The sequence below is a fragment of the Rhinoderma darwinii genome, chromosome 2, assembly GCF_050947455.1.
Source record: "Rhinoderma darwinii isolate aRhiDar2 chromosome 2, aRhiDar2.hap1, whole genome shotgun sequence".
In the NCBI taxonomy this organism is placed as follows: domain Eukaryota; kingdom Metazoa; phylum Chordata; class Amphibia; order Anura; family Rhinodermatidae; genus Rhinoderma; species Rhinoderma darwinii.
The window spans coordinates 359083957-359105861 of record NC_134688.1 but is presented as its reverse complement, the minus strand read 5'-3'; the positions used below and the strand labels follow the sequence as shown (position 1 = coordinate 359105861).

Sequence of the window (21905 nt, the reverse complement as noted above, 5' to 3'; positions counted from 1 at the left end):
AGTAGAACACAGTCACTTGATAGAGTCAAGGCAATGCTCCCATGTTGCCTGGCTTGACTACTTTCTACTCACTGGAGAGTAGCACACAGTACAGGTTTTTATATTGTCTAGTTGTAGACCATTACTATTACTGCCTACATTACATATCACATTTTCCAATTATGTTTCTTGTGACACTGAACTCTGAGGTAATTACTTCTACTTATTAACTCCACATTGACAATATGTTTTAGCCAGTAGTGCAAAATGCACATGCCTGTATTTTTATTTCATCTTAGGCTTCATTCACATCTGCATCGGGACTCCGTTTTGATGGAATCAATATCGTAGTCGACTGCGCTACTCATTCCGTCAAAACAACGGAACCCTTACACAACGGTGACAAACGGAAACCATTTGCACCGGATCCATCACCATTGAAATCAATGGTGATGCAAATTTTATCCTATGGTTTCCGTTTGTTTCAGTTTGGATTCCGTTCATGGGTTCCCCAGACGGAAAGCTTAGACGGAACCCATTAACATCGTCCCGACGCAGATGTGAACAAAGCCTTTGGCTCTGTCCACACCACATTTGAGCCCTAAATTTGGCGCATAAATGCTCCTGGCACATACGCATATACGGAATATGCATAGGGCTTCATTTACTCATTTGCATACCTTTTTTTTTTTCTTTTTGCTGCATAGAAAAACTGCCTACTATGTTTTTCTACGAAGAGGCATCCACAAAAAAAAAGTGGTATATATATTTTTAAATATGGGAACTTTTTGGTGACATATGCCCCTGCATGCCTATACAATCACATACATGAGAGCCTTCTGTCAGAGTTATATAGCGGGCAATACGCCTGACATATACATCTGACGGATGGCTCAGATATAATATGAACAGATCCTACTCTTACGCTGCTGATTTTCAGAGTGTCCCTTTTTATGTTTGTAGTCCTATGTGTTCATAGTCCTATGTGTTGCACAAAGTAACTACATTGACCTCCATCTTTGTGTCATTTACATTTATAGACATTACATCAGCACAGGAAATAATTGATAACCAGGGAAGAAGGGAAAAATCACAATGGTTGATATTACTAAGGGATGATAGTCTTGTTAGGGAAGTTTAAGAAAAGAACCATATTGTGCGCTGTAATGTGGCCCACATAGTTTTATGGAAGGTTCTGTAGATATGATTACCAAAATCAGTGCATCTAGGAAAGAATGCTGTTTTGAAACAAGTCTGGGGATGGTACACAATTCAAACTTAGGAATTATGTTAACTCTGAAAGACGTAATCTTATATATGCTTTGGTATGTTTCTGTCCTAAAATTTATGTTGAGCAAATTTCACAAGAGCTGCGGAAAAAGCGTCAAAAACACATTTGCACCATAACTCTTGCTTGATGGTATCAGGCAGAGAACAAGACCCTAACATCAGTGGCAGCACACTTTCTCAACCACTATCAAGGTAGGTTGGGTGGTTTGAAAGTAGTGGGATTGGAGAAAATCTTCACCAATATTAGGGGGGATCGTGCTAATTAACTTCTGAGGGCGAAGTTTAGATGGATCTATAATTTAGACTCAGTTACAACTAGAGGAATAAATGAAGAATTATTGTTTACAGGTTTTTTTTGGCTTAAATGTATATATTTTTTCATTTGTGTTCTTGTTTTCTTTTTTCACTTTTATATTAAATATACAGTATATTTGTCACACATAAGCAAATAATGTTATTCAATTTTATTTTTCCCCAAATATAGTACCATGCTTTATGCACTTTATTTTTGGTTATCTACACTGTACTCATATAGTCTTGTTTTAATAAATTAATTTATTTTTAATTTTTATTTATTTTTCCCCTCTTGTGTCCTTCCGCTTGTGATCCTCACATTAAAGTCTTATGGTGTATTTAGTTAACATCACTATTTTCTAATGTTATTATAGCGCTTGGACACTGGGTTCCCTTGTCGTAGCAGTTCCCCTTCATTATCTTTGCTTTTCAGTGATCATACAATGCTTAAAGCCCTGCTAACTTAGATGTTTTTATCTACAGTCATTGACTTTCTGCAATGTATCCTATTCAGATAGACATTTCTGTAGCATTACTTCTCTTAGTCCTTGTCCTTCTGTACATGTCCCTCCAGAATATAAGAATGTATTTTTCCACTGTCATGGAATCCAGCTACAAACTACGGATAGGCAAGATTATGGCTGACAAACACTATTGAATTTTTGTCTAATTTTTAATCATTATTTCCTGGACTGTTGGACTTGCCTTGAGTAGACGACAACATTCATTTTTGGGGCATTTAGAAAATATTAAGTGATTAACTGCAGAATCTGAGTGCTTATGTCCTAATAGTTTTTTCCTTTTTTTTTTTTTTTTTTTTCCTTTTTTGGGGGTTTAAGTTTGGATGTTATAACATTGTCCTTACTCTGCATCACTACCAGTGCTAGAAAATATTCTTTGCTTTATATAGAAATCGTTATTAGAACTTAATGTCCAACTATCAGTGCTAAAACTTATTTTCTGCGTTATATAGAAATGTATTTAAAGCGTGTCATAGTTAGGTTATATTATTTAGGTTATGATCATTTTTCATATTTCTGAGAGTTAGATATTTATTTATGCATATATTTTCTTGCGGTTTGAAGCTTTATCATTTTATTTATAAACAGAAGCAACTTTTCATTCAGTACATATTATATAAAAATACTTTCTAGCCTCTAAGTGCCCCACACTTTCCACGTCTTGTAATGACTACTTGTGCCAACTGGGGGCCCTTCTTCTAGTAAAATATGGCTTGTTTATTTGTTGTTGTGACATGCGCGAAAGATCACTAGTTCTGACTATATGCCTTGTACTTGACATGCGCAGTCTTCACTCTTGGATGCTAAGAGCTGACATACGCAGTCTGTATTTCCGGACGCCGAGGTAGCTGCCTTCCCCGCCACTTTCCCACCAAAATGGGTAATGTTAATTAGATATATGAGTTACATACGTAGCGATACACCTTCTAGTTAGTTACCCCTGAGGAAGCTGAACTCTGTATCAGCGATACACGTGGGCCCTCAGCTGTAGTATGTACTGAACAGACTAACTTTTTTTCTACCTCGTCTCTCTGCATTCCGCATGACTGATATTTCATTTGCCACCTAACTGAGTTAGACTTATGTTCTTGCTTTTCAATAGAACTGTTTATTAGATGTCACATTATTCACTTGAAATTTGTGGATATGTCAATATACTTTGCACGTTATATTTGACCAGGGAGCATTTCTTTATATTCTAGTCAAGTGGAAAGATAACATGCGAACTATTGATTTTTATCCTTTGGTTACTCCCATATCTTGGGTTATAGCTACAGTCATATTATTGTCTATGACCCTTCTGTATGAATTTCCTTTTTTTTAGATGTTTTAAATTGTTTGTGGGTGTATTGTGTGTACTTGAATAAAATGTATATATATTTTTTTAATCTTGACTACCGTGGGTGTGTACACTTTTCTTTTGAATAGTCGCTTGTTGTATGTAATTGCAGTTTGGTATATGGCAACTAACGACGCATTATGCAAAAAAAAAAATATTCGGACTTAGAATTAAATAAAAATCCCCATACTTTTTTTATGTTAGTAGTGTTTGCTTGTTCACGGCTGATCATTGCCCTGTTTACGCAAGGCAATTATTGGGAATGAGCGTTCTGTAAACGCTCTTTTGCCCAATAATTGGCTGGTGTAAAAGGGCCTTAAGTCCATCAATCTAATGCATACTGTGCCCAACCACTTTTATGATATCATTTTTCTGAAAGCTACACATAAGTGAACATATTTTGCTTCTATGTGGCTTATAATTAACTTTTAGTGATATCAAGGTGTGGATTTCTCTACACGAGAGGCATTCTTCCAAGGGTCAGCACTGATCGGAGTTTTACATTTCATAGAGACTTGTCCAGAGTGTGATACACATTACTGACTTCAATAAGGGTATATGACTGAGATTGACATCCAGTACCTATGTAGGTAAAGTATGACTTATTCTCAATAATTTACCAACTATAGGCAAAGGTATAGGTTCAAGTATTAATTTGTAAAATGACATGGCTTTATAAGATGGCCAAAGACATATGATGGTACTTTACAATGGACAGATCAAAAATATTAGGTACAAAAATAAAACAGCTTTGTAGGTTCTCAAATGCACAAAGTGAGGGTAGGGGAAATTGGACTCTGCCCTCTGAGAAGATCAAATTAGGATAATAAAACCTTATTTAAAATAGTAAATAGATAGAGAGAGGATTTATATGTCAGAAAACAGAAATTAAAACTTCATAAAACATAATGAAAAATATAAAAGATGCAGATAAAATGTACAATATAATTACTCCTCATGTAGCATGAGCGTTCTACATACCTGAATAACCAGTGATGTCCATTGCTTTTAGATTTCTACACTTTATCACTGTTAAGGTCAGGCGCCCTGCTGTAGGTAGATAACATAGGGAGAACATGATTTCTCCAAGGTCCACACTTTCCTTAAAAATATAAAGGAAATAATTTCTAAGACATGATTTAAAATATACTGTATGAATATATAACGCTTGAACATTCTGAGTAAGTCAGTAACAATATGCACAACAAAACAACAACTATATGCTAGCTAAGTGTGCCTTTTACTTTTACTACTTATAGCCCATAGACCCTAAAGGGGGTTTCTTGCTTGTGTTTTAAGAAAGCTTATTCATTCTATAAACCTGTATCATTTCCTTGTGTTTTCAAGATCTCTGCTTGCTGTCAATCAATAGGAGCCTTCATTGTTTGCTTCCAGTGGAAAAAATCTGATCTAGTCATGTGATGGACACACTGGTGCATGGCTTATTACAAGACACATCTCTGATAGCTATACTCTAGCACCTGTGTGTCAATCAGAAGCAAATAATGAATGCTTATATTGAATAACTGCTAGCAGAGGTCTTGAAAAACAAGAGGACATAATATAAACAGTATATTGGAAAATGTATACGTTTTTAATATACAACAAATAACCTTTATTTGATTAAATGATAAATACCCCTTTAAGACACACAGGTCTGAATCCTTAAATCTGATACATGAAGGATGTCGAGATTAACTTAGGCAGCTCGGCAGTTCAGCAGACAAATACATGACTGTGATCTCTGGCAAGAGATCAGTCTTGTCCTTGTCTGCCGACAGCTGAAGAGCGAGAGCGTGTGCGCGCACACGCTCTCCTCTTTCCAGCTCTTGCTGTGACACTGTCCATAGCTGATTGGACAGTGTCACGGCCATAGTAACACGTCCCCTTGCCATTACAAGGGGGTTCCCATTGTCCAGGGGTTTCCCCATGGTTATAAGGTTGGGAATTATAAGCATAGATATACATGTTTGTTACCTACTAATTGTCTTCAAAGCAGCTATAGGATATTTTAATAGACAGTTAAAAGACTTTACATTCTAATTGGAGACAGAAAACATTAGGACAATGCCTTGAAGATTAAAAAGATTTAGATATTGTATTTACTGCAAAGAAAAATTAAGCTATTTAGTTTAAGACATTTCTGTAATTATGATTGATAAAGGGAATCCAACATCAAACATTCAGAAAGCTTATATCATCTCATCCTGCTGTGAGAGTGCTCAAAATCCAACTTTTTTTGAAAGCACATAGGTCAATTTGAAAATGATATTGTCTATAGCAGTATTTTTGTCTCATGAGATATTATACTCTTTGCCTCTAAGGTGTTCCTTATGGCTATCCACATTGGCTATGTACAAAAATAAAAATAATGTGCAAATAAAAGGAATTTTTGGTTACATTGCCAGCATAACCCTGGTATTAAGATAGCAATGTGTGTTACCTTCATTATGTTTGGAAGTTTTGGAAGTTGCTGCTTTGGAGTTGCACTCCTTTCCAGAAGGAAGACTGATTTCTCGAATGCTGTAGCTGACTTACTGCTCCTTCTATAAATTCCTTATTAGACATGAGTGATATTTTTCATCTGTTTTTAGTTTCACCAATTCACGGGTCAGGTTTCAGGAATGAAATTTAGTATTCAAATAGAAAATTCTGAAAGTTTCCCTCCGTAACAGACATCGGCTTCAATCTCCGCCTTTACTAGGCTTTTTGACCCTTTCAATGCCGTAAAAGACAAAAGTACCTAATTTCCCTAATGTTTACTGGCAAAATACTTGGCAGCTCCAGATGGATTGGAACAGAGGAGATTTGTGGAATCTGTTATATGTTCTGATATTCTAGTTTTCAGTTTTCTAATGGTTTATCCCACATATATTAGAAGGCAAGCAGAGCATTCAATAATGTATACTACATACTTACTCTCACATTTCCTTCAGGTCTCAATTACAAAAATTAACTATTGTTTCACTATTAATTATAAATTGCATGTTTCTATTTTAAACAATTGTATTCTGGATATACTTTATCCAAGCTTGCATAGCATGTCATGTGATTGCATTTGGCTATTGGATTGGTTGGCTATTGTTTTTAAAGTGTTTCAAAATCCATGTAGCGTTGCTATGACTCATGGACGCTCGAAACGCGTAAACGTTATATTAAATGCTGATAACATTTTAAATGGCACAATAAAGTAATGTTTTTAATAGAGGAAGTGCTGGACTTCACCTTTCACCTTATGGAGAAGAGTGGCGATGTTTCTGGAAATAAAGCAGGCGTTTTTTTTCTAACCTTGGACAACCCCTTAAATTATGACACTTGCTTTACATAGGTAAAATTGATTTCCGTGATAGTGTTCCTTTTTTTAATTTAATTACTTGGTTACCAATGTGAATTTGTCACTAGTTTTGAGTGTGAACAACTACATTATTTTTCTCGTTACTGCCTCACTATTAGTATGAGAATACACTGATCAATGATATTCAATATGACCAAGACAGGGAAAACTTTTTGGTGAACAATCCAAAAAAGTATGTGTTCAGAGATGTGCAGAGCCTGCGGTGTGCTTAAGAAGCTGATTCTAAATTCCCATCTGGTAAATACAAACATTCTCATGAAATTTAATTTACTGCAATGCCAGTAAGCCTGACGTACAGTATCACTTTAAAGACCAAGCTGAATTGATTTTAATCCATGCTGATTTGCATTGGACAAACTGAAAACATCAAAACAGAATCCTATGTGGCATTAGCTACAGATCCAACAATTTTATTCCAGTGGTAACATTAATAATATAGATAGCCATAGAGCGATATAGTTTCTCTACCAATCATTGATAGCATATTAAAATGGGCTCATTAAATCCAGTCTAAACCACCCATTGTTATGCATTTAAACAATGTATTTTATAGTATACGTTATAGAGACAAATAGCTAACAGAAATGACTAATAGCATTTTAACATTAAAAAAAACCCTCAATTTATACCTCTCATGACACGTTATATTTCCAGTTTTATATTTTATACGACTGACTGAGAAAATGGACACTTTAAAGGGGTAATTCCATGAACAATATTATTTACAAAGTTTTTGACCCTGTGAAAATAAGTCACTTTCCAATATAAATGTGTCAACAATTTTTTTTCTTTTTAAAGATAACTTACATTAGCGTCAGCAATAGCACCCCCTGTTTTTTTCTTAGTTCCCGATAGCTTAGTTCCCCAGCTGCTAGCGGTGGACAGGCATGTGCCGTTGATGTCCCTCTCCCTGTTCTGTCTCAGTGCAGACTAGTAGTGATCCCTCTTGTAAGGCCGCCCATTGAAACGGCATATTCTTCTTCTCTAATGGTCAGAGGAAAAGTGACGCATGCACAGTTACTTTCCCCTCCACTGACAATCGCAGAGAATGCGGCATAGGCAAACAGAGGGGGCTGTGAAGGATTGACACAACGGGCTGACTGGTAAGGGAGACTAAAGAATAAAGCCCCCGGCTTCAAGGGGTGTGCTTGCAATAGCAGGCACTCTAGCAACTACTGGCAAAGAGAGTAGTCTTACCGTCACGTGATGATGCACTACTGGCCGCCCACAAAACTCAAACAGACCAAAAAAGTGAACCCCTTAACAATGTAAAAAAGGTGAAAACTTGAGTTTTAAAATGATTTACATTATTGCCATTATGTGTATACTGGTAATGACTGGTGATTGTTATGTTCAAGGGTTTGTGATATAACCCCTTTAGGCAAATCTCTACTTTTAGGCATCAAATAGGCTTAAAAATGACTGCATTTTTTATTATGTTAATGTGGTTGTTTGAGAATAGAAACAGGGTAAGATTTTTTTCCCATCAATAGTGCCACCCCAGTCAATGATCTAGACATGGAGAAAAAGGAAAATTGCACGGCGCCACATGGTGCAGGTAAACCAGGGAGAAGTAAACATATAGGACGAGACAAGATTATGCTCACCTATGCTGGTTGTGCTTGTTCAGACACAACTCTGATGTAAATGTGTAATGGTAAATACAGGAGGTGTGCTGCTGCCAAGGTCTGAGCCGGTGGGCAATAAATGTCACCGCAACATATATAATAATATACACAAAAAATTGAGCAATAAATGGCACTGCTACATATATAACCCCTGTCAATGGGAATGGGTATTGCAGCTCAGCCCTATTATCAGTAATAGATAACAAATACATTAGAGCAATGTCTTCTCCTTTTTGGAATGTAGTTCCATTATCTGCCACACAAAAGTATTTGGCTCTTTGCGCCAGTAAAGTAACGTGCCTACGCTATTTATGTAGCATGTCTGGTGCAGTGTCTGTTGAAAGATGTAGCCCAGCACCAAAGGGGTTGATTGTAGTCCTGCACTTAATTTCAGAGTAGGGCCCTACTTGAATGTGGTTGCCTTCAATTGTCAATGGGGTTCATTTAGCTTAAGATTTGTACTAAATTTATGCTTTGTGGAAATAGATCACAATTGAAATGGGAGGTACGGTTATGTTCTTTTTTTTTTCCATTTTAAAAAAGTGCATGTGTTACTGGGGCCAAGCAAGTCTCTTTTTAAATAGAGGTTTCATTAATGCAGTCTTAATGACTTCTAATTCCGGTGACGCTAATAAACTTATCTTGTGCATTAAAGATAACTCTTCTGTCTGTCTTTCTTCATAACTTAATATAGGAAATACTAGCATGTACCATAATAGGTTGAACTTGATGGACTTGTGTCTTTTTCAACCTTAATATCAGTGTTACTATCATTGATTTCTTTTAAAATCTTATTCTTATATTCAAGTATGCAAAGTACATAAAAAATAGTTAACCCCCTTTTTTATAACAAGGGTTTCCTTAACCCCTAGCAATCAGCTGTTCTCACCAGGAGAAGGCGCATCTGACTACAAATGTAGCATTACATGACGGACATTCAAATGAATTTCCGACCACGTAAAGCATGGAAGGCCTGAGTCCACTGAAACAATGGTGTGTGAATGGCCCCATTGTTTTAACGGCCGTCACACGGACTACATATACGCTCATCTGAATGAGCCCTCAGGCTTTGCTTACAGAATGTTCTTCCTCCTTGTTCAGCGTATGCACCAGCAAATCTTTTTTTTTTTTTACTTTATGAAATAGTTTAGTCACTCATGCTATTTAATACAGAGGCATCCAGTGTGGTATTATTTTTTATTTTATAATGGGGGCCTATAGGCAACATATGCGACTGTACAGCTATACTTGCGATGTACACTGCAAACGTAGAGTGAATGCCTTATATACACTACTTAATCCCTTTTACAATTAAATGATGTAGATTATTCCACAGTAAATTAAGCAATGTTTAGCAACATCAATTTAAATTCAAATGTCACAAATATAACATGAAAAACATAACAAAGTGTTAAATATTTCTAAGTGTCTTGTTCCTTTATTAGCTTTTTATGCCTAAAGGAGAAAGGATTACAGCTCAAGAAACACATTTTTATCAGCATAATCCCACTTTGGCTCCAAACATGAGTCTGATAGTCCACACAATGTAAGCGACCATACAGTAGCGACAAATCATATTTAAAAATAAAAAAAAAACACTTTAATACACATTTTATGTGACATTTTCAGTTTTAACTTTGGCCCCGACCCACTAAAGCCTTAGGCCCCATGCACACGACCGTAAAAAACCTCCGTTTTTGCGGACCGCAATTGCGGTCCGCAAAAACGGAGCCAGTCACTTTCATTGAACACTGACACCTTTCCGTAGCACTACGGAAGGGTGTCCGTGCTGTGGAAATATTCCGGGAATTATGGAACATGTCCGTTCTTTTGCATTTTGCGGGCCGTGCTCCCATACTTTGTATGGGAGCACGGCCCGAAAATGCGGCTGTCAGTCGGCGGCCGGCCATGCCCGCAATCGCGGGCCGTGATTGCGGGCACGGTCGTTTGCATGGGGCCTTATTATTTGATGTCTTATTTGAAGGAATTGTTCTTCATTTAAAGGATACAATATATCTCTAACATATTTGGGACATTTCTGAGGATATATTCTAGTGAATAGGGTAATTGTTGCAAAAAATATTGTGTATATTGTTCATTTCCTTCTTACAGAAAACATAATGAACAAATCGGTGATGTTTCACACACAGTTCAAACACAGTTATATAAGGTTCCCAAACAATACAGAGTATAAAAGGTTATTTCAGTGAGCCTAAACACACCAATAATTCCAATATCCTTTATATACACAACAAACGCTAAAGATCCTTTAGGACTTCCAGGGCTTGTTCTAGGGCGCAAACAGAAACTAGGTGAGCAACACCGTGAGCAACAAGAGTAGTAAACGAGCCGAGTCAAACCAGGAGAGTACGAGGTGCCAAACGCAGAGCAGGAGAGTAGTGAACAAGCCGAGTCAAACCAGGAGTGCACGAGGTACAAAACGCAGAGCAGAAGAGTAGTCAGTAAGCCGGGGTCAATACGAAGCAGGGACAAGTAGTTCAAGAAGCTGCAGCAGGGCCAGGAAACCAACAGAGAAGAATCACAAGGAACAGGAAAGGCAGGTATAAATAGACAGAGGGCGGGAGCTAGCTCCGTCTGGCCAGGCTGTGATAGGCTCTCCCACTCCTAAGCCTGCCATCCTGAGTGGTGGAAGATGGAGTCAGTCTCACAGACATAGAAGCAGGTGCAGACTGATTAACTATGGGCGTGGATACAGAAGCTGTGCCTGGCAGATCCTTAACAGTACCCCCCCTTTTATGAGGGGCCACCGGACCCTTTCTAGAAGGACCTGGTTTATTGGGGAAACGAAGGTGGAACCTCCTGACCAATACCCCAGCGTGAACATCCCGGGCAGGTACCCAAGTCCTCTCCAATGGACCAGGTACTGGAGGGAGCCTTGGACCATCTTGCTGTCCACAATCTTGGCCACCTCGAATTCTACCCCCTCAGGGGTGAGAACGGGGACAGGAGGTTTCCTCGAGGGAGCCAAGGACGGGAAACAGCGTTTAAGGAGGGAGGCATGAAACACGTCGTGTACTCGAAAAGATGGGGGCAACTCCAGTCGGAGAGAGACAGGATTGAGGACTTCAATGACCTTGTACGGCCCTATAAACCGGGAAGCAAACTTCTTGGACGAGACTTTAAGGCGCAAGTTCTTTGACGATAGCCACACCAGATCCCCGACCATAAACAAGGGGTTAGCAGAACGTCTTCTATCTGCCTCAGTTTTTTGTATGCTCTGGGACGCCTCTAGGTTCTTCTGAACCTGGGCCCAGACTGTGCACAGTTCCCGATGAACGACCTCTACCTCGGGATTGTTGGAACTACCAGGTGAAACGGAGGAGAACCGTGGATTAAACCCAAAATTACAGAAAAAGGGGGAGACCCCTAATGAGTTACTGACCCGGTTATTAAGGGAAAATTCGGCGAGGGGAATGAATGAGACCCAATCATATTGACAATCAGAGATAAAACACCTTAAATATTGTTCTAGAGACTGATTAGTCCTCTCGGTTTGGCCATTAGTTTCAGGATGGAAGGCAGAGGAGAAGGACAGATCAATCTCCAACAGAAGGCTCTCCAAAACAAAGAAACAAATTGTACCGCTCTGTCAGAAACAATATTGACAGGGACCCCATGGAGACGCAGGATGTGTTTGACAAACAAGGTAGCTAACGTCTTAGCATTGGGTAGTTTTTTGAGGGGCACAAAGTGGCACATCTTACTGAAGTGGTCTACTACCACCCACACCACCGACTTGCCTTGAGATGGAGGCAAATCGGTGATAAAATCCATGGAGATATGGGTCCAAGGTCTCTGGGGAATAGGCAAAGAACGTAGTAAGCCCGCTGGTCGGGACCTGGCAGTCTTGAACCTAGCACAAACCTCACAAGCGGCGACGTAGGCCTTAACGTCTTTAGGCAACCCAGGCCACCAATAGTTTCTGGCAATGAGGTGCTTGGTACCCAGGATGCCTGGATGACCAGATAGTGCGGAGTCATGATTTTCCCTAAGTACCCTTTGCCGGAATTGCAGGGGAACAAACAGCTTGTTCTCAGGAAGGTTCCCGGGAGCTGAACCTTGATCAGCAGCAATTTCAGAGACTAAATCAGAATCAATAGAGGAAATTATTATATCTGGACGCAAAATACAAGCAGGATCTTCCTCCGAAGGAGGGCTGGCCATGAAGCTACGCGACAGTGCATCAGCCTTAATATTTTTAGACCCAGCCCTATAGGTAACCAAAAAATTGAATCTGGTAAAAAATAACGCCCATCGAGCTTGTCTCGGGTTTAGCCTCCGGGCCGATTCTAGGAAAACCAGATTCTTGTGGTCGGTAAGGACCGTTACCTGGTGCCTAGCCCCCTCCAGGAAGTGGCGCCACTCTTCAAATGCCCATTTAATGGCTAAGAGTTCGCGGTTGCCAATATCATAGTTACTCTCAGTGGGCGAAAACTTCCTGGAGAAGTAGGCACATGGACGGAGATGGGTGAGGGACCTGGTACCCTGGGACAAGACAGCCCCCACTCCCACCTCGGACGCGTCAACCTCCACGATAAATGGCTCCATTTGGTTGGGCTGAACCAACACCGGGGCCGAGATAAAACACTTCTTAAGGGCCACAAAAGCCTGGACAGCCTCAGGAGGCCAGTGGAGGAGATCAGCACCCTTGCGAGTGAGGTCCGTAAGAGGCTTAGCGATGACCGAGAAGTTAGCAATAAATCTCCTGTAATAATTAGCGAACCCCAAGAAGCACTGTAACGCCTTCAGCGAGGCAGGTTGGACCCATTCCGCCACAGCCTGGACCTTGGCGGGGTCCATGTGGAATTCATGAGGAGTGAGGATTTGACCTAAAAATGGTATCTCCTGCACCCCAAACACACATTTTTCGGTCTTCGCAAACAGTTTGTTTTCCCGAAGGACCTGGAGCACCTTCCTGACATGCTCAATGTGGGAGGACCAGTCCTTGGAAAACACAAGTATGTCATCAAGGTACACTACAAGAAATACCCCCAGGTAATCTCTTAAAATCTCATTTATGAAATTCTGGAAGACCGCGGGAGCATTACACAACCCAAAGGGCATGACGAGGTATTCGAAATGACCTTCGGGCGTGTTAAACGCAGTCTTCCACTCATCCCCCTCTTTGATGCAGATAAGGTTATACGCCCCCCGTAGATCAAACTTAGAGAACCATTGGGCCCCCTGAACCTGATTAAAGAGATCAGGAATCAAAGGAAGGGGATACTGGTTCCTTACAGTGACCTTATTCAAGTTACGGTAGTCAATGCATGGCCTAAGACCACCATCCTTCTTCCCTACGAAGAAGAAGCCAGCCCCTACCGGAGAAGTAGAGGGGCGAATGTAACCCTTGGCCAGGCATTATTGGATATACTCTCTCATGGCTTCACGTTCGGGACAAGAGAGATTAAATATCCTACCCTTAGGGAGTTTAGCTCCTGGCACCAAATCGATAGCGCAATCGTATTCTCTATGAGGAGGTAACACTTCGGAGGCCTCCTTAGAGAAAACATCAGCAAAGTCCTGAACAAACTCAGGTAGCGTGTTCACCTCCTCAGGGGGAGAAATAGAATTAACAGAAAAACATGACGTCAAGCATTCATTACCCCATTTGGTAAGATCCCCAGTATTCCAGTCAAACGTGGGATTATGCAACTGCAACCAGGAAAGGCCTAAAACCAAATCAGACGATAATCCCTGCATCAACAGTACAGAGCACTGCTCCAAATGCATGGACCCAACAAGGAGTTCAAAAACAGGGGTATGCTGTGTAAAATAACCATTAGCAAGAGGAGTGGAGTCGATACCCACTACCGGGACAGGTTTAGGCAAATCAATCAAAGGCATAGCTAGAGACATAGCAAATTCCACAGACATGATATTAGCAGACGACCCTGAATCCACGAAGGCACTGCCGGTAGCAGACCTACCACCAAAAGAGACCTGAAAGGGAAGCAAGATTTTATTACGTTTCATATTTACGGGAAATACCTGTGCGCCCAAGTGACCTCCCCGATGATCACTTAGGCGCGGAAGTTTTCCGGCTGCTTATTCTTACGCCTAGGATAGGTGTTCACTTGATGCTTGTCATCCCCACAATAGAAGCAGAGACCATTCTTCCTGCGGAACTCTCTACGTTGTTGGGGGGACACGGAGGCCCCGAGTTGCATAGGTACCTCCGAGTCTTCCGTGGAAGAACGAAGCAACGGAACCTCGGGAGGCATCATGGGGGAGTCAGAGGAGAAAACACATAAACGTTCACATTGTCGTTCCCTGAGACGTCGGTCAAGTCGTACCGCTAAAGCCATAACCTGGTCTAGGGAGTCAGAAGAGGGATAGCTAACTAGCAGGTCTTTCAGGGCGTTCGACAGACCAAACCTAAACTGGCACCTTAAGGCAGGGTCATTCCAACGAGAAGCTACGCACCACTTCCTAAAGTCAGAGCAATACTCCTCAACAGGTCTCTTACCCTGACGTAAGGTCACCAGCTGACTATCGGCAAAGGCAGTCCTGTCAGTCTTGTCATAAATGAGTCCGAGAGCAGAAAAGAAAAGATCAACGGAGGAAAGTTCAGGGGCGTCAGGAGCCAAGGAGAAGGCCCATTCTTGGGGCCCTTCCTGGAGCCGGGACATAATTATACCCACCCGCTGGCTCTCAGAACCTGAGGAGTGGGGCTTTAAACGAAAATAGAGCCTACAATTCTCCCGAAAGGAGAAAAAAGTCCTCCGGTCCCCTGAGAACCGGTCAGGCAACTTGAGGTGGGGTTCAAGAGGTGAGGTGAGGGGCACTACCATGGTAGCATCAGGCTGGTTGACCCTCTGAGCCAGGGCCTGGACCTGTAGGGAGAGACCCTGCATTTGCTGAACCAGGGTCTCAAGGGGGTCAATAGTGGTGTGAGGGACCAGAGTAGAGTAGGTATATGGGCTTGTGATTATGTAATGACAGGGATAGGGAAACAGACAAGTGAGCCCTAATCTACCCGCCACTCAGTCCCTGCCTACATGCAACGACCCGCCCTAGGCGACGGGGTACAACTGGGCAACGGTCCCTACACTCAGTAAGTGCACGACAGACAACCAGACAAGGACACACAGAACAAAGGGAAACGGGGAAGTTGCCCACGGCAACACCGTGAGCAACAAGAGTAGTAAACGAGCCGAGTCAAACCAGGAGAGTACGAGGTGCCAAACGCAGAGCAGGAGAGTAGTGAACAAGCCGAGTCAAACCAGGAGTGCACGAGGTACCAAACGCAGAGCAGAAGAGTAGTCAGTAAGCCAGGGTCAATACGAAGCAGGGACAAGTAGTTCAAGAAGCTGCAGCAGGGCCAGGAAACCAACAGAGAAGAATCACAAGCAAGGAGGAACAGGAAAGGCAGGTATAAATAGACAGAGGGCGGGAGCTAGCTCTGTCTAGCCAGGCTCTCCCACTCCTAAGCCTGCCACCCTGAGTGGTGGAAGATGGAGTCAGTCTCACAGACATAGAAGCAGGTGCAGGCTGATTACCTATGGGCGTGGATACAGAAGTTGTGCCTGGCAGATACTTAACAATACCACACCTGTTTCTTTGCCCAGGTAGTCTGATATGCCTATACTATTAAAGTAAAAGCATATAGGCGGACATAGTGTTATTCACTTAAGACCAATCACAGGACATTAAAATCAGTATATAATATACTCGTAAAATATCCAGGCTTTCTCCATCTCTATCTTGCCCAATTTGAGTTACGCCTAAACCAGCTTCTTCTGGGGCACAGAGTTTTGCAGGTGTAGGCGAAATTTGAGTCAGGCGAAGAGGCAGCCTGGATATAAGAAATTACACCTGTTTTTTTAACCTGTCTTTTTTGAGTATATTATACACTGATTTTAACCCCTTCCCGCCGCAGCCCTTTTTCAGATTTTCATTTTCGTTTTTTCCTCCCCACCTTCCAAAAGCCATAACTTTTTTATTTTTACGTCGATTTAGTCCTACGAGGGCTTGATTTTTGTGGGACAAGTTGTAGTTTTGAGCATCATTTATTGTGCCATATAATGTACTAGGAAACAGGAAAAAAATTATTTGTGGGTTAGAAAATGAAAAAAACAGCGACTCCTCCATTGTTTTTTGCACATAATTTTTACGGAATTCACTGTGCAATTAAAACAACATGTTAACTTTATTCTGTGGGTCAATATGATTATGGTGATACCAAATATATATAGTTTTTTCTATATTTTACTACTTTTACAAGTACAAACCTAAGTGTAAAAAATAAAATGTATTTTGTGTCGCCAAATTCAGAGAGCCATAACTTTTTATTTTTCCGTCGATTAAGTGTTATGAGGGCTTATTTTTTGCGGGATAACCTGTAGTTTTTAATTATACAATTTTGGGGTACATGCGACGTTTTGATCACTTTTTATTTCATTTTTTTGTGGGAGATGAGGTGACCAAAAAATAGAGATTGTGGCGTTTAAATTTTTTTTTTTTTACGGCGTTAACCACGTGGGTTAAATAATGATATATTGTAGTAATTCAGACTTTTACGGATACGGCGATACCAATTATGTTTATTTTATTTTACTATGCTCTATGGGGAAAATTGGAAAAGGGGTGTTTTTTGAACTTTTAATGTTTTTTTTTTTTTTACATAAAACCCCTTTATAATTTGCACTATGTATTGCAGTACATCGTGATTCTGACAGGCTTCTATTAAGCCCTGCAGCCTCCCTCTTTCTAACGATGTAAATGCTGCGGTTGCTATTGACCGCGGCATTTAATGAGTTAAACGAGGGTTTCAGCTACAGACAGCACATTAGTAAGTGACTAATCTTACTGCAGTTAAACCATCTGCACACAAATTTTAAAGATTGGAATACACCTTTATGTCAGAACAGAATAGCAATATAGAAATGTAAAATAGATTGTCTTATGACAAGCTCCCTGAATTAAATGTTTAGACCATTGCCGTAAACTTTTACATGGTGATGAGCAAATTAATTTGAGAAAGTGCAGGGAAAAAAAAACTAGGCATGTGCCTAAGAGCTAGCAAAAGTTAGGGGAAGCCAAATTTGAGTAACTGCTTCTTTGCACACAGTCAGACAAATCCTGCATAGAAGCGAAATGCATGGTTAGGCTGGGTTCACACGACCTATTTTCAGGCGTAATGGAGGCGTTTTACGCCCCCAATTATGCCTGAAAACACGGCTCCAATACGTCGGCAAACATCTGCCCATTCATTTCAATGGGTTTGCAAATGTACTGTGCCGACATCCTGTAATTTTACGCGTCGCTGTCAAAAGACGGCGCGTAAAATAACAGCCTCGTCAAAGAAGTGCAGGACACTTCTTGGGACGTAATTTGAGCCGTTTTTCATTGAAGCCAATGAAGAACAGCTCCAAATTACGTCCGTAATGGACGCCCCGCAAAACGCGAGTACGAACAATTACGTCTGAAATTCAGGAACTGTTTTCTCCTGAAAACAGCTCCGTATTTTCAGACGTAAATGCAGTTATCGTGTGCACATACCCTTAGTGTCCATAGAGGAAGGGACTGCTAAAGCCAAGCACAAGAAAGCCTGTTTAGCTTTTTCGAAAACTCATATTGTTAGGGGTCAAAACTTTTAGGAATCCATTCTCTGGTCTTATGAGACCAAAGTCAATCTTTTTGGATTTGATGATATCCTAAATATATGACATCACAAAGGAGAAGAGTACGGTAAGAAGAGCATGGTCCCCACAGTGAAATACTGCAGTGGTAAAGTTCTTATATGGGGATATATGAGTGCTAATGGTGTGGAGGAATTGTACTTCATCGATGGAAACTTGAGTTCCCAGTTGTGCTGAAAAATCTTAAATGATTAAGGCTGGGTTCACACGACCTATTTTCAGATGTAATGGAGGCGTTTTATGCCTCGAATTATGTCTGAAAAAACGGCTCAAATACGTCGGCAAACATCTGCCCATTACTTTCAATGGGCTTTACAATGTACTGTGCCGACGACCTGTCATTTTACGCGTCGCTGTCAAAAGACGGCTCGTAAAATTACAGCCTCGTCATAAGAAGTGCAGGACACCTCTTGGGACGTGTTTGGAGCCGTTTTCTCATAGACTCCAATGAAAACAGCTCCAAAAACGGCCGTAAAAACGCAGCGAAAACGCGAGTTGCTCAAAAAAGTCTGAAAATCAGGGGCTGTTTTCCCTTGAAAACAGCTCCGTATTTTTAGACATTTTTGATTCTGCGTGTGCACATACCCTTAATATCACCCTCTCCACACACCCTGGGTCATCAATAACTTTTTCAACATGACAATGACCCCATTCTTCCAATGCTACTGCTGCATTTCTTAGGAAGAACAGGGTGAATACGATCTCAACTTTTTTGAGCACTTATGGGAAATTTTGAATAGACTGATTCAGTAGCACTTCCCATCAAGCATCAAGGCACTCAAGGAAGTCTTCCTGCTTGAGTGGAACAGTATAGATGTGACAGTATGTTTGTAACTTATATAAAATGCCAATGACCCAAGAAGGGTCATTGTACTAAAAGGGGTTGTCCAGCATTAGAAAACAGGGTTGCTCTCTTCCCAAAACAGCGCCACAACAGTCCATGGGTTGTGTTTGGTATTGCAACACAGCCCCATTCACTTCAAGTGAGCTGAGCTGCAATACCAGTAGCTCAAACCATGTCTCCCAAGTGTCCCAGGCACAGAATGAACGTAACAGATTGTGGGTGCTTTCTTAATGTCCAAGGAATTGCTTTTGGAATCAAAAGACTGTTGCACAGCAAAACTAGCTATTTTAGTGAGCATTATTAGTGTTAGTGGATGCTCCTTACTAAGGACAACTTAATTTTTCTGCATAGCACAAGCGTGTTCTTCCTTGCCATGTGAACAAGCAGTAGTAACTTGTTGCTGCTCTGTGATATGACACTTGTCACTGGGGACAGTAGGTATTATTTATCTAGGCAAAATATGGCGTTTGCTGAACACCGATTGGCACATACCTATTTAAAGAGGATCAGTCAATAGTTTATTAATGGACTATCTCCTAACTTATCTAATAGGCGCTATGATGCTGATAACTACAGTGTAATTTTTTTCCAAAACATTTATTATTTGCAAAGTTGTGTGCATTTTTCTAAATACACTAATTTGGCTATACTTGCCAAATGGGAGGTTACCCTGTTTACTCACTCTATAGGCACTATGATATGCTACGTGATATATAGTGCTAAGTTTACCAGTCCATATGCAAAAGCAATGTATCATTTTGCCAAACAGGCATAGTATATGGTGTGGGAGTGTTGTTTCATATAATATACAAATCCGCTACATTTCAGTAGTATACAATTAAACCTATACTTATCACTAAATCATTACATGATTTGTAATTCTAGTACAACCATATCATAGTTGTAACTGTCATAACTTTTTGGGGACAGTTCTAAGTTGTGAACCAAATTTTGCAACTCTCACATAGCAGACTGAATAATGCCCCTCTCAAAATCCCCATCCATGTACTTGTAAACTGAACATGCAGTGTCACAATAACACAGAGGGGTTGCATCAAGAAGTGCACCTTCTCATTGACTGTCCAGTCACATAATTTACCTGTAGCAAATAAATAGTTGGATTGGAAAAAGGCACGATTAGCCAAATTTACGGCAAGTCTTGAAAGAACACATATTTTCTCTCTTCTGTGACAAGGAATCTTCAGTCTGATGTTTATTGGATATCAATATCATGAAGGGATAATCTTAGCAGTGTATGAAAATGGCTCTTTTTATTAGTGTAGAATTTCATTTTTCAGCTTCAAAGAGCGGGATACAGATAAGCGCCCTAAAGTGGTTGTAACTCATTATAAGTTGATGTCAGCAATCCTAACTCCAATAGACTTCTGCGATACGCTGGTTTCCAGATAGAAATCAGCTCATTTTAATCATTAATATTTACATCCAGTGTCACAGAGTCAGCTATACTACTGTCATGTATTCATTTGGATGGTTATCATTGTTTACTGTACAAATAAGGAGATGCTGAATCAGACATTGTGATGCCAGCTGGAAGCCTTGCCTAGAATCTGAACCACACGCTTCTTTACTGAAATATATACATCAGGCAAAAAAGGCTGATTGACTGTTTGAGTATAATTCCTTATAATTAAAGCTCAGAGATGAATTATTCGTAGCCTCAGGGATTTTTTTTTCCTTACACATATTAACTCATACTATGCAAATATGTCTGCAAAGTAGTATGGACTGTGAGTGGCTTCAATAAATATAAGAATAAATAAATTTGAAAATGCAATTTGAAGTATACAATAAAACCTATATCTACTCCCCTGAATTACTACATACCTTGTAAGGATGGCATGAGGGCCACCATCAAGGCAGTACTACTAGTACTGCCGTCAGGGGCCCAGCCACACTTATGAAAAGTAGGGGCCCGCCCGCTTCTCAGCAACTTTAAACATTTGAATGAGGGCCCCAGAGTTAAGTCACTTGGAGAAAGGAATGGACCCTGCAATGTCATAGGGCCCGTTCATTACTCTGAAGTAACTAAAGCTGGGGCCCTGAGAGGACTAACAGAAGAGGAAGATGCAGCATGAGAAGCAGAAGCTCTGTGTGGAGATCCCGACGAACATACACGTCCTCTACACAGCCGACTGGACCTGCAGGCTGGTGAGTGTCCCCCCCCTCTCCATCCTGCTTCCCATTCTTCCTGACCCCACTTGTAGAATATATAAAGCATAGTATGTTTAAAAAAAAAGAGTCAGTTACCCTAGTGTTTTTTTTCCTCGATTTTCGTAATTGCAGCAAAAATGATGCAGTTTTGCTGCGATTATATAAAAATCATGGCAAAACCGCGTGATTTGAGCCTCGATTATGAAAATTTCATAAAGAAATTATACAAAACATGAAAAAATAGTGCTATTAGGCTTTGTTGTCATAGTGCCGTCAAATCACGTTTTTGCTACGATTTTGCAAAAATGGTGGCAAAAAAATGGGATTTGACTGCACTGTGTAACTAGTCTAAGGCATTATTCAGACTGCTGTGTTCGGTCCGTATGCAATCGAAGAAAGGAACTGCAGCACTCAAGATTTTCCAAAGAAGTGTATTTGATTTATTCACAAAGCATAAAAACACTTGTCTTGTGTTCGGTCCGTGATATACGAACTGTGTATTGGCCGTATTTCCCGGACCGACCAAAGTTCATGGAGCCGGACAATCAGCGACCAATCAGTATCATACACTTCTCATTGTTCAGGCCTAGCTTGTTTCACTGCACAATCACACTGTAACAATGGGCTGGAACAATGAGAAATGTATGACGCTGATTGGTCTGATTGGTCACTGATTGGTCAGCGTCATACACTCCTCTGTACAACACCCAGTTGGTAAAAAGTAAAAACACGACCAGTTGTCTATTAAGAAACGAATTAGCATAAATATAAAATTGTTCATAACTTCGTCAAAAATTATGGTTTTTCAAAATAAAACC

General features: G+C 40.5%; 1 protein-coding gene across 2 annotated transcripts in view; it reads right to left on the bottom strand.

Moving 5' to 3' along the window:
• SYT6 (synaptotagmin 6) overlaps nucleotides 1-21905 on the bottom strand; it is a 417641-nt gene that overhangs the window by 19552 nt on the left and 376184 nt on the right. For both annotated transcript variants that reach the window (XM_075853823.1, XM_075853825.1), the window contains exon 4: nucleotides 4405-4525. In XM_075853823.1, the coding sequence (XP_075709938.1) occupies nucleotides 4405-4525 (121 nt within the window). The remainder of the gene's footprint in view (nucleotides 1-4404; nucleotides 4526-21905) is intronic.